The 14,168-nt window shown below is 45.1% G+C and overlaps 1 protein-coding gene across 1 annotated transcript; it reads right to left on the bottom strand.

Annotated features, from left to right (window-relative positions):
- Positions 1-13,054: 13,054 nt before the first annotated feature.
- Positions 13,055-13,946, bottom strand: LOC132353518 (EP300-interacting inhibitor of differentiation 2). The gene has a single exon (XM_059904767.1). The coding sequence runs from the start codon at positions 13,851-13,853 to the stop codon at positions 13,242-13,244; it is 612 nt and encodes a 203-aa protein (XP_059760750.1). The 5' UTR covers positions 13,854-13,946; the 3' UTR covers positions 13,055-13,241.
- Positions 13,947-14,168: the final 222 nt, after the last annotated feature.

Below are 14,168 nucleotides of genomic sequence, written 5' to 3'. Positions count from 1 at the left end.
CAAATGCTATTTTTTTTTTTTTTTGGAGTTGCTGTTGTTTTCATTATTAAAAATTTTTTTCCCTCCTATTTCGCCATCTCAGGAGCCTCAGCAGGATGGCGAGAAGGGCTGAAACGTTACCAAGTCAGGTCCTTTTCTGATGGTGGCTGGGGCTGGGGTGGGGTCGGGAGGGGTGAAGAGGGAAATACATGCAGAGTCCGCCTCCCTGTGTTCTGGTCTGACCGTGTCTGCTGTTGCCACGCCCACTCCTGACGTCGGTGGAACTGCCTGCTACCTGCTACTGTGCTCCCAGCATCCCCTGGACCCGGGTTGGGGGAGGGAAGGCCAGCTTTGAACAGAAGGCTAGTCCTGTGGCTCCCTAGCTTTGCTCCCGATGGTCTAGCCTCTACTCCTCATGCTGTCGAGGTCAATTCCTTTCTTCTTTGGCATCTTCATTTCCCTTGCCCTGGTTCGGAATTTGAAAACTTCCCATCTCGTTGGCATTTTTAGGGGTTGAGACAGAAATAGGAATGGTGGCAAGCCTCAAACTCTTGACATCTCAAACTTCTTTACATGTCGGAGTCCGCTTTCTAAACCCACAGGTCTCAGAATCTCAGTGCTGGGAGGGATCTCAGTGACCTGCGAGAGGGCCATTTGTGCATTCAGTGGACGTTGATGAGCCCCCTACCCTACATCTGGCTCTGTGGGGTCACTGGGCACATGCCAGAAGGTCCAGTGTAAGGTGTGGGAGCCAGACCTTTACCACGGAGTTTCTGTGTGACCTCCAACAAGGGGACATTACGTCTCTTGAGTCTCAGTTTCCTCCTCTGTAAAATGAGGGTACAATACTGCTTAATCGTGAAATTTCCAAAGTCTGGCACAGAATCCATAAGTTTCAGTTAGAGGTAAATTTTGGTTAGGAGTGCTCTTTCCTGCGAATAACAGCAAGCTGGACTGCCAGTGGCTCACACAATCGAAAAAACGAATTGTTTTGCTCATGAACTGGGGGGAGGGGACTGGGGACAACAGCTGTCCAGCAATGCCATGGGAGACCTAGAGTTTTTCTACATTTCTTTTCTGCCATCCTTAACATGGGATGATGTGTTGGCTTTGGGGCTCATGCATGTGGTTTCATTGTTGCACCTCTACCCATTATGTCTGTGTTCCAGGCAGAAGAGGGTAGAAGAAAGCAAGGACATGCCTGCGGGGTCACTTTCTTAGGAAAGCGAAACTTTCCCGGAAGCCGCAGGCAGTCTTCTCCTGTGACTCCAAGACAATGCCCTGCCTCCTGCCCACGCACTCCTCCTACCTCAGCTCCAGCTCACTAGTTGCCTACTACCTGTTTCTGATCTCACTGATAATGCGTACAGTTTTCTGCGGCTTGGCCTCATCCACAAAGCCATCTTGATTTTGAGACAGGGAATGATTCAACAGAGATTGAGTAGAGATAGGAAGCAACAGTTGGGGGCACCATCAAGCCCCAATCCTAACAAATACACTAGCATTGGGAGTGTGTGAGTGAGTGAGAGCAGTGAGTGAGTCAAAGGGTTTGACTCTAGATTTCTTTTTTTTTTTTTTAATATTTATTTATTTGGCTCCGCCGGGTTTTAGTTGCGGCACATGGGATCTTCATTGCGGCATGCGGTATCTTTTAGTTGTGGCATGCGAACTCTTAGTTGCGGCGTGCGGGATCTAGTTCCCCCACCAGGGATTGAACCTGGGCCCCCTGCACTGGGAGCACAGAGTCTCAGCCACTGGACTACCAGGGAAGTACCTGATTTCTTAATATGTCATAAGATAAATATGATAAGAAATCATAATAAGGTAATAAATACTTTAATAAAGGTTTTTATGGTAGGCAGAATTCTAAGGTGACCCTCAAAGACCCACACCTTCATATAATCCCCATTCCTTGAGTGTGGGTGGGACATGTGAATATGATGGGCTCTCACTCCCTTGACTATGTCACATCATATGACAAAAAGAATTTCGCACTGAGTTTGAGTTAAGCAAATGGAAGATTATCCTGAGTGGGCCTGACCTAATCAGGCGAGCCCTTCAGAGAGACAAGAAGCATCAGAAGAAAGTCTCCCGCTTGCCTTGAAGAAGTTGTGAGAAGTTGTGTCTTGTTGTGAGAAGGCCACCTGGCCTAAGAAGGATAACATCTAGATGTTGAGAGTGACCTCTGGCTGACAGCCAGCAAGATGGTGGGGATCTCAGTCCTACAACTGCAGGGGACTGAATTCTGTCCACGGTAGGAATAAGCATTGAAACCTCAAGTGAGATTGGAGTCCTGGCCAACCCCGTGATTTCAGCCTGGTGAGACCCTGAGCAGAGGCCCAGCTAACCCATGTCTGGATTCCTGACCGTGGAAATTATGAGATTTAATAAAATATATGTTGTTTTAAGCTCCCAAATTTGCAAAAATTTGTTATGCAGCAATAGAACACGAGTACAGTCTTAACCGAGGGTTTTTGGCTATGACGTTAGATTATATTAGTCGTCACCATATTAATAATAAAGATTGACATTTTGGAGTGCTTACAATGTGCCATTAGAACATTCTACATGGATTAGTTCAGAGTGTCTTAAACTTTTTTGGTCTCAAGATCTTTTTTATTTATAAAAATTGAGGACTTTTGTTTATGTGGGCTGTATCTATTGATATTTACTGTATTAAAAATTGAGAACTGGACTTCCCTGGTGGCACAGGGGTTAAGAATCCGCCTGCCAATGCAGGGGACATGGGTTCTAGCCCTGGTCTGGGAAGAGCCCACATGCCGCGGAGCAATTAAGCCCGGGCGCCACAACTACTGAGCCTGTGCTCTAGAGCCCACGAGCCACAACTACTGAACCCCTGTGCCACAACTACTGAAGCCCGCGCGCCTAGAGCCTGTGCTCTGCAACAAGAGAAACCACCACAATGAGAAGCCTGAGCACCGCAACAAACAGTAGCCCCCGTTCGCCGCAACTAGAGAAAGCCCGCGCGCAGCAATGAAGACCCAACACAGCCAAAAATAAATAAATAAATTGAGAACTTAAAAAACATGTTTATTAATTGATTGTAAAATAAAATCTGCACTTTCAAGGAGAAAAGTCCTTTCCAGAGGTTTAGCAGATATGCTCTTAAATCTGATTGGCCATACTGGGGTCAAATGTCCATCTCAGGCCAAGCAGTCCCTAGCAAATAGGAATGAGATTGCCTAGCTCAGAGCAGCAATTCTCAAATTGTTTGGTCTCAGGCCCACCTACGCTTGTAAAAGTTATCGATAGACCCAAACAGCTTTTGTTTATGTGGATTCATCTACTGTTATTCATATCTTAGGAATTAAAACTGAGAAATTCTAAAACCAATTGAAAACAATAAGCCCATTACATGTTAACATAAATAATATTTTTTATGAAAACATAATCATTTTCCCCATAAAATAATTTAGTGAGAAAAGTGACATTGTTTTACATTTTTGCAAATCTTGGAGCATTTAGTCCCTTTATATTTAAGGTAATTATTAATATGTTTTTTTTTTTTTTTTCTGCACCATGAGGCTTATGGGATTTGTAGTTCCCCGACCAGGGATCGAACCCGGGCCCTTGGAAGTGAGAGCGTGGAGTCCTAACCACTGGACTGCCAGGGAATTCCTGATATGTATGTTCTTATTGCCATTTTGTTAATTGCTTTGGATTTGTTTTTGTAGGTCTTTTCTTCCCCTTTCTTTTGTTCTCTTCTTTTGTGATTTGATGACTATCTCTAGTGTCAGGTTTGGATTCCTTTCTCTTTTTTGTATGTATATCTATTATGGAGGTTTGGTTTGCGGTTACCATGAGGTTTTTGTATAGGAGTCTATATAGATACGTGATTGTTTTAAGTTGCTGATCTCTTAATTAGAAATGCATTTTTTAAACCTTGCATTTGTACTCTCCTCCCCTCACAATTTCCGTTTTTTTTAAAAAAAAAAAAATTATTTATTTATTTATTTTTGGCTGCACTGGGTCTTCACTGCTGCACGTGGGTTTTCTCTAGCTGCGGCGAGCGGGGGCTACTCTTCGTTGTGGTGCACAGGCTCTAGGCACGCAGGCTTCAGTAGTTGTGGTGCACGGGCTTAGTTGCTCTGCGGCATGCGGGACCCTCCCAGACCAGGGCTCGAACCCGTGTCCCCTGCACCGGCAGGTGGAGTCTTAACCACTGCGCCACCAGGGGAGTCACAAAATTACTGTTTTTTGACATCATATTTTACATCTAATTGTTCTGTGTATCCCTTAACTGCTTATTATGGATACAGATTGTGCATACAGATTGTGGATAGAGATTTTACTACTTTTGTCTTTTAACCTCCCTACTAGCTCTGTGTGTGGATGATTTCCCACCTTTACTGTATGTTTGACTTCACCGGTGAGCCTTTTCTTTCCGTAGTTTTCTTGTTTCTAGTTGTGGCCTTTTCTTTTTCGCTTAGAGAAGTTCCTTTAACATTTGTTGTAAAGCTGGTTTGATGGTGCTGAATTCTTTTAGCTTTTGCCTGTCTGTAAAGCTTTTGATTTCTCCATCAAATCTGAATGTGAGTCTTGCTGGGTTTCCTCATTTAAAAAATCTTATTTCTCTTTCCTCTTCTACTTGTATCACAGAGTTCTATCTTCAATCTTGCGAATTCTCTTTTCCATATAGTGTGCTCTATTTCCAATGCTTTCTAATGCATTCTTCATCTCGTTTACTGAGCTCTTCCGCTCCAGAATTTCTGTTTGATTCTTCTTTAGAGTTTCAATCTCTTTGGTAAAGTATTTCTTCTGTACATTAATTTTATTCCTGAGCTCACTGAACTACCTTTCTGAGTTTTCTTGTAGCTCCTTGAGTTTCTTCATAGAGCTATTTTAAATTCTCCATCAGTGAGATCTCAGTAGTCTGCGACTTTAAGTTTGGTTTCTGGAGAATTGTCATTTTCTTTCGTGTTACAGTGTTACCGTGGTTCTTCATGGTGCTTGATGAGTTGCTCCTCTGCCGATGCATCTGAAGGAGGGGACACCTTTCTGCTTGATGCTAACGATTTAACAGGTTAGAAACTGAGGCGTTTCAGGGAGTTCCCTGGCGGTCCAGTGGTTAGCACTCGGTGCTTTCACTTCCATAGCCCCGGTTCAGTCCCTGGTGGGGGACCTAAGATCCGGCAAGCCAAGGGCCATGGCCAAAAAGAAAGAGAAAAAAGAGAAAAATAAAAAAATAAAAAAATAAAATTGAGGCGTTTCTTCTGTTTTCCAGTAGGTGGTGCTATAGCACAAGGTTTGGGTTTCTCTTCCCCGCGCTGCCTCCGGTTACATTTGAGAGTCTGCATTTTCCACACTCCACTGCCTTTATTGTTGCTTCAAGCCCTCCTTATTGCTCCTTGTGCCTCCGGGGTCATTGGTGCCTTGTTTCTGCCAGTGTTGCTGGTGTTTCCGCCTGGGGCTCGGAGATGGTGTGCTTGTCTCTTACATTCGGGATCCCCGCCCCTTGCAGACTCCGCCCCTGGGGGAGGGCGAGGGCGGCGGGGGAGAGGTGTTGCACCTGGCGCCTCAGCCAGTATTGTAAGGTTTGCCGGCTCCACCGCTGCGGGTGGGTGGCCAGGAGAGAGAACTGTGGATGCCTCAGCAGCTGGAGGGATGGGATCTCAGGCTACCGGTGACTGTGGGCACCGCTGCTGCTGGGAGGTTAGAGTCGTGTGTGCCGCTTTCTCTGCTATTATTACTGGCTCTCTGGGGCTGCGGGCTCAGCTGCCATGGCAGGAGGGCTGGGTTTGCAGGAACAACCTCCCTGTTCCCTCAGTTCCGCCGCCTCTGTGTCCCTGTACATCCCCCTGTAGGTGTACAGATGTGTGAATTCTCTGGACACGTGGTGTGTTGGACAGAGATACCTTTGTTGTGTTGTGGATGTTTTAGCGGTTGTAGATCGAAGAGACAGAGTTTTTCATCTGCTATGTTGCTGATGTCATTCTTCTGAAACAGTTATTTTTCATAAAACTGTTAACATGTAACTTTTTTTTTTTTTTTTTTTTTGGTGGCTGCGCCGGACAGGCCTGTGGGACTTTAGTTCCCTGACCAGGGGTCAAACCCGGGCCCTCGGCAGTGAGAGCTTGGAGTCCTAACCACTAGACCGCCAGGGACTTCCCTAATGATTTTTAAAAATATTAAAAAATGAAGGGCTTCCATGGTGGCGCAGTGGTTAAGAATCTGCCTGCCAGTGCAGGGGACACGGGTTCGAGCCCTGGTCCAAGCCCTGGTCCGGGAAGATCCCACATGCCGTGGAGCAACTAAGCCTAGGCACCACAACTACTGAAGCCTGCGCACCTAGAGCGTGTGCTCCGCAGCAAGAGAAGCCACCGCAATGAGAAGCCCGCGCACCGCAACGAAGAGTAGCCCTCGCTCACCACAACTAGAGAAAAGCCCGCGCACAGCAACGAAGACCCAATGCAGCCAAAAATAAATTAATTAATTAATTTAAAAAAAAAAAAGAAAAGAAAGGACATGAAGTTATCACTGGTCTTACTTGTAGGCTTTGGATAATTTTTCATAATGTAACTGTCGATATTGTTAACATCACCCCCATTTTACAGATGAAAGACTGATCCAGAGAAGTAGAGTGATTCACCTTAGAGCTCACTGCTGGTAAGAAGTGGAGTAGGGATTTGAACCGTGACAGTCCAGCTCCAGTATTCGAGTATCTCATTGGCTCAGCCTAGTTGAAGTGCCACTGTTGATCAAATCAACTATAGTTGGAGGGGAAGTGAAGTCACAAAGGTCAAATAGCATTAAGAGGGTGGGGTGAGATTCCTGGAGAAAAGAGAACGTAGTGGGTAGCCATCTCAAGAAGTGTCTTCTAGAGTCAGAGTGGAGTCCTGGGAAAAAATGTTCTGGTCAGCACTCCAGTTCATTTCTAAAGGTGGTCTGTTTTGGCAATCACTGATGAATTGATTATTAGTATGAGTTTTGGAGGCAAGAAAGCTGGGTTTGAGCCCTAATTCTACTGCTTCTTAGCTGTGTGAACTTGGGTAAGTGTGATGATAAATTCTGTGTCCCCTTGGCTAGACTATGATGACCAGCTGTTTGGTCAAACACTAGTCTAAGATGTTGCTGTAAAGATATTTCTTAGAAGTGATTAAGATTTATAAACAGTTGGCTCTAAATAAAGCAGACTTGCCTCATCTAATCACTTGAAGGTGTGTTTTTTTTTTTTTTTTGGCCACGCGGAGCGTCTTGTGGGATCTTAGCTCCGTAAGAGCAAAAACTAAAGTTTCCTGAAAAAGTGGAATTCTCCTCTAGATTGCAACATAGATATTCTACCTGAGTTTCCAGCCTTCACATTCAGGACCACAGCATTAACTTTACCTAAATCTCCAGGCTGCTGGCCTGCCCTACAGATTTTGCACTTGCCAGCCTCCACAATCCTGTGAGCTAATTCCTTAAGATCTCTTTCTCTCTCTGTATATACAATATATATGTCTACGTATACAGTATACGTTACACACACACACACACACACACAGAAAGACAGAAGCCCACGTGCCTAGAACATGGCTTTCCTATTGGTTCTATTTCTCAGAAGAACCCTGATTGATACAGCTAGTAAGCCTCAGTTTTCTCATCTATAAAATGGATATGCTAATACTCTTTACCTCACACCATGGTGAGACTTCTGTGAGATGCCATAAATAAAGCACCAAGATCTGTGCCTGGATCACCATAAACTCTCAACCAATGGCGATGGTGGTTATATCATCTGTGGTGACCGGTTTCCAAAGATGTCTCCCCATAAACCACAGTGCTCAGGGTTCACTTCCTTGGGTATTGCCTCCCCTCCCTGAAGTGGGCTGGGCTTATGTAACCCACAGAATGAGGCGGATGTGTGCTAGCTCTGGGCCTGAGCCTTCAGAAGGCCCGGCAGCTTCCCACCTTTGCACTTTTGGAAGCCCTGAGGCGGCCACGTAAGAAATCTGGCTACACTATTGGAGAGCAAGGTGGAGAGGAAGAGGGTTTGGAACTGCGTAAAGGGAGAGGCCCAGCCTTCCAGACTTTTCCCACCAATATGACAGGCATGTGAGTGACCCGTCCTGGACATTCCAGCCCAGCCGAGCTCCTGGCCAACATCACATGGAGCAGAACTGCTGAGCTGATTTCGGTCAACCTACAGAAGAGTGAGCAGTGATAAAATGGTTGTTGCTTAAAGCCATTAAGTTTTACGGTGGTTAGTTACACAGCAAGAGATAACTGGAACATCAATATTAGGGGACAGAGACTCATTTCCCCCAGAATTCGTAAAGAGAGGCCAGTATTGGTTTGGAAGAACCATCATGTTAATTTGACTGGACTTTGTCCCTAATTCCCAGAAGGTAACCTATAAATCTTTGGAATTTCCAGCGATAGTGTTACCGAATGCAAGTCTGTGTGCCCGACACACAGTGAGGCCAAACAATACCAAAACGTCCGAGTTTGGAGCAGAGAAAGGTTTATTGCAGGGCCATGCAAGGAGATGGGTGGTTCATGCCTGAAAAACTCTACGCTCCCTGAAAGCTTTCAGCAAAGTCCTTTTATAGCAACGGGGAGGGAGGGGTGTGGTTAGTTGTAAATTTCTTGGTGTCAGATCCTTTGTTCTTAAGGTCAGGTCACGGTCAGGTAATGACGTTCCTGTAAATCTCCACCCAACAAATGTTATTCTCTGTTCTGACAAGAAAGGGCAAGGTCCCAAGGCTCAACTTTCACCCTCCGAGGTCCAGGTCCTGGCTAAGAGGAGGGGGTCCCTGCGGCGGCCGGTTACCCTGCCCAGGAGCGTTCGTCCGCCACCCAGTCTGGATCCTCCCGGCTGAAGAGGCAGATCCCAGCTGGCAGTGCCCTCAGGACCAGGTCCCCAGACCCTGCACAGCTGTCATCACTGAGGGAGCCAGGCGCCTAGGACCCAGCCAGCCCTCAGGCTCCTCAGGCCGCCCAAACGGCGGGTGCCAGGTCCCGCAAACTGCGTCCCACGCAGACTGCCGCTGCCATTAGGTCGCAGAGGTGGGGATGGGGGCGAGGTTCACCGCGGCCTCAAGGCCTGGGCCCGGCCAGTGGGAGGCCTTGGCGAGGGCTCTGGAGCCCTGCAGGACACAGCCCCCAGCCTATCCCCAGCCCCCCAGCTCACCTGCTGGCCCAAGGCCAGAGTGCCTGGAGGGTCCCCGGGAGAAGGCCGGGATCCACCTCTTACCTCACTTTTCCCCAGAGAACCACCAACCGCCTGACTGGCAGAAGGGGCCCTCTAACCGGCCAGGCTAGCGGTCTCGCTCTAACTGTTCCGCATTAGCGGTCTCCCGGTAACGGTTGCCTGGTAACTGTAGCGCCGGAGGCAGCTATGCGAGGCACCTGTTCTGTTACAGGGCAACGGTTGCCCGGTAACGGTCGCGCGGTAACGGCCGCTTCATCCCCATTACGAGTGTCTTTGTTACTCCGGGGCGGGGGGGGAACCCCTTGGGCCATCCCTGAGAGTCTTAGAGGGTTTAAGCCTCGCGATTTCGTCCCGACTTCAGGGCTCGGTGAGCGTCCCTGGTTGGTAAATGCTCTGCATGTGCCGGAGGATGATGCATCCCTGAGGATGGCAGTAATATCATGTTTGGGACCCTCCCAGACTTGGCCCTACTCATCTTTCCCTTTAGCTGGTTATGATTTGTATCCTTTGCTATCATGAAATTGTAATCATAACTGTAGTGCTTTCTCGAGTTCTGTGAGTCTTTTTTTTAAGCAAATTATTGAAACTGCATGGGAACTGGGAATCCTCAAACTTGTAGCCAGCTGGTCAGACGTGGGAGTGGCCTGGGGACCCCTGAACTTAGAGCTATGGTGTGTGTAACAGAGGACTGTGTCCCTGACCTGGGGAGTTTGGCTAAACTCTGGGGAAGAAGCCACTGTACGTGCTGACACTGCAGCTGAAATTGTTCAAGCAAGAGAAGAGGCTCCTTAAAATGCTTTGAGAGACAAGAAGAGGACTTGATTTTGCTCCTGAGATGAAAGGTGAAGAGGAGGGAAGGGGAGAAGTTGAAAGGAACCAGCCAGGTGGGGAGGCTTGTCCTCCAAGGGATGAGTCACCCAGCCCTGCGACCCCACAGATTTTCACTCAAGTCTACCAAAGTGAAGGGGTCTGTCGTGTGAGTGGATTTGATTGGAAACGTATGAAAGAACTGTCAGGGAGGGGGAAATTTTCCCCTGGACCCATCTTGAGGTCTTGTGGCTGGACTAATAATAAAATTGACAGGAGACAGATTAACAGGAGAAAAAGAAACAAAATTTAGTTCATGTGCATGGAGGTCTCATAGAAATGGGATCTAAGAAGTGGCCAAGGGAATTCCCTGGCGGTCCAGTGGTTAGGACTTGGCACTTTCACTGCCGGGCCCGGGTTCGATCCCTGGTCGGGGAACTAAGATCCTGCAAGTCACTTGGCGAGGCAAAAAAAAAAAAAAAAGGATTATATCTCATTTGTAAATAAGGATCATTTGAAGAATGCAATCATGGTAGTGGATATAAAAATAACACCTTTCATGGATTATGAAAAGGCCTTTGACAAAATTCTATAACCACTCTTGATAAAACACACACATGTACAAATAGTGAGAGATGGATATGTGAAGAATTTCTACAAAATCAGGACAAGTTAATGATGCTTCACTATCATTCATATTATTTTACATTAGACAGAAGGTACCAATAAAGTACCTTCTGTCTAATGTATAAAAAAAGAGAAAGAAGTCAGAGTATAAAAATTATAAAAGAGGCAATCCTGTCACTATTTGCATATGACTTGTTCCCCAATCTAGGAGATTCGAAAAACTACTGTAAAACAGTAAGAGAATTCAGTATGTTAACAGGCTATCAAATAAATATGCAGAAATGAATTATTTTCAAATACATAGGCAAGCTTTTAGAAAATATAACAGATAATCCTCATTTACTACAGAAAAAACATAAAAGATAAAATGTCTAGGAATAAATGATTAGAGCTGTAAAAGACCTACTTTAGGAACATTAATTTAAGGACAAACATTAATACTCTTCTGAAGGATACAAAGGAATTCTTTAAAAAATGGAAAAATAAATAATTTGGATATCTTAGAGATGGCAGTTATCTTCAATTTATTAAATATAATGTGATTCTAATAAAGAACTTTGAAATAAGGTAAGCTGACTTTGAGGTTGACGTAGTAATATAAATAAACAAAAATAGCCAGAACACTCTGAAAATGAAGTATAATGAGGGTTTTAGCATTATGACATGTAAAACCAGTTAGGAAAATTTTAAAAACAGTTTAGTATATGATGAAGAGGCACCTTTAAACAAAGTTAGTGGGAAAAGATGGGCTAGTTAGTAACTGGTGTTGGGGCAAACAGGTAGCCACCTAAAAAAGAAAATTTGGATCCTTACCTCATATTGTACATCAGGATAAATTCCGAATGGTTCAAAAATTCAAATATGAACAATAAAACCACACACATACATACACATGCACACACACCGAGAAAACCTTGAGTTTCAAAATCTTACAGGTTTTTTTCTTTCTCTCTCTCTTTTTTTTTTTTGGCCACGCTGCGCGGCTTGCAGAATCTCAGTTCTCCGACCAGGGATCAAACACGTTCCCCGGCAGTGAAAGCACTGCGTCCTAATCACTGGACCACTAGGGAATTCTCCAAATCTTGCAGGTTTAAAAGATAAAAGGAAACAAGAGCAAAAATCTCCATGCCAAAAGGCTTTCAGGAAAACCAAAGACAAATGACAACCTAGGAAAAAATATCCATAACTCACACTACAAGCTATTATATTATCATATCTCATCTCACTATTTCATTAATAGTTAACAGAGCCAATAAAGAAAGGACAAAATTATTCAGGAAAGAAATGGAGAAAAGATTTTGAATAGATAGTTCATGGAAAAGGGAATATGTATGACTCAAATGAAGAGATATTTAACTTCCCTCATAATGAGAGAAAAGCAAATTAAAACTTATATACCGTTTTCCAACTATATAGATTGGCAAAATCCAGACATTTGATGACTTACTGTGCTGGTAAGGCTGCAGGGGAAATGTCCATGTTCAGCAGTTGCTGGTGGGAGTGTGAAGAGGTACAACATGAATGGAAGGCAACTTAGTAATATCTATAAACTTTCACATGAGTGCATTCACCTCACAATTCTCACCTCTGGAAATTCGTACTACAGATATTACACATAACAAGGAATCTAAGAAGCTGCTGATTATAATATGCACCATTATTTTTATGAAAATGCTGTATTACACCATCAAATGTTAAGATACACCCCAATTTCAGAGACGTCAATATATAAAAAGTGCATTTAGAATCAGAGCAATACTGTATTTGTGCCCATGCCATGGGATATACAGACAAGATTAACTATTAGAGCAACTTTTTTGGCCAATAGAAAATGATGGGAAAAAACCTAAATGCCCATCAGTATGTTCCTGGTTAAGTAAATTACAACATAACCACAGAATGGAGTAAAATGCAGCTCTAAAAAGGAATGAGGAAATGTAGTGGTTTGGAAGGATCTTTAAGATAAGTCCTCACTGAAAATGCAATGCATAAATCAATAAATATAATTTGCCAACTTTTGTGAAGAAATGAAAAAAAAAAACCCACCCAGATTTGTATTTGCTTGTGTATACATAGGGAAACTGAAAAGACAGAAGAGGTACTGTGGTTACAGATGGGAATTGTCGTAGGTACTGGGTGGGCGGGGGGAAAGGGATAGAAGACTTTTCATTGCACACTTTATATTTTGGGGGCTTATAAATAGATTATTTACCAAAAAAGTATTAAAAATTGAAAGAAAAAATCCAGAAATTTCCAATAGTCTTGAATACATAATTTATCATGTAATGTATACAGTATTTACTTTGCCTTTCATTTGAAATGCCTCAGAAAACACAAAATCAATCTTACACTATGGGCTCTATTGGCAATTCTTCTTCATCAAGTCTCAATTATATAAAACCATTCTTCACTTTAGTGAAGCAATTTTAAAAGACATTTCCACAATGCAGGGAAAAGAATCTGGATCAATCACAAACTCAAAGGACGTTAGAGGAGTCATAACGGTTTTTATTTTTTTCTATTTCTTTTCTGATGGTTTTTCTTGATAAGCTTCCTTTTCTTTTTCAACTGTGCCTTGCCTTATTCTCAAATACTTTGACTTTTTGAAATCAAGTTACAGGATTGGTACGACTGTATTGAACGCAGAGGTTCTTGAAGTAGTTTCATCACTAAACTATTCTCTACCGATAAACTTATCACAACCAAGTTCTTCTATCAGAGGATTGATAATTTCAGATGCAGTCAGAGTTATACTAAATGTTAAAATATCAAAATCCATCCTCTGAGGATTCCGCTGATATTCGGCATCAAACGCTGCTTCCCTTGCTCTGCAGGCTTCCACAAATCTCCTGCGGCGTCCTTCAAGCTCCTGAATTCTGCCGGGAGCAATCGGGTAGTGTTCCAGATAGTGGCGGAGGAACTGCTGGTAATTAATTCCTAAAACGCCAAGTGGGTGACGGAGGCGGAGATACGGCAACGCAGCCAGGCCTGGGCTGTTCCCGGGCCTGGACCGGCGTCTGCCCTCAGGACCCTCTTCCTCTGCTGGCTCCGCCAACAATCGGGCAACCTCTGCAATCCGGGCTTCCCTGGCCGCCGCCGTCGGACCTTTCCTGGCATCCGCCACTGGACCTTCCCTGGCCGCCGCCATCGGACGGTCCCTGGCCTCCACAGGCTGCGCTGGGGCCGGCTCCCGCCTCCCGCCGCCTACCTCCGCCTGCGGGACGTCGCCGTTGTCATTCGCCGCGCCCGTCGGTGGGACACTGCTGTCTGCGGGCAGCTCGGACATCCCGGACCGCGGGGTCAGCTCGGCCGCTCTCAGAAAAGCTGGAATAACGGTACAGCGCGATTAGCGGTGTGCACGTAAATGCGCGTGCGTGAGCGCTGTGCACACGGGTCAACGCTGTGGGCAAACCCACGTGTACGAGCGTAGGGTCTGCGGCTGAACCTAAGAGCACTGCGCATGAGTCATCCCCAAGCGCCCGCGATCTTCCAGGTGCCACCTAGCGGCCGGAAGAGCCAACAAACACACCTGAAACCTTCCCCTGTCACCCAGAATGTCTAAGGGCGAGTCGAGCCTTGCTTTACATTTCAACCAGTTTAA

Source organism: Balaenoptera ricei, chromosome 19 (assembly GCF_028023285.1).
Source record: "Balaenoptera ricei isolate mBalRic1 chromosome 19, mBalRic1.hap2, whole genome shotgun sequence".
Classification (NCBI taxonomy): Eukaryota; Metazoa; Chordata; class Mammalia; order Artiodactyla; family Balaenopteridae; genus Balaenoptera; species Balaenoptera ricei.
The sequence above is the reverse complement of the archived record's forward strand: the minus strand, read 5'-3'. Positions and strand labels throughout refer to the sequence as shown.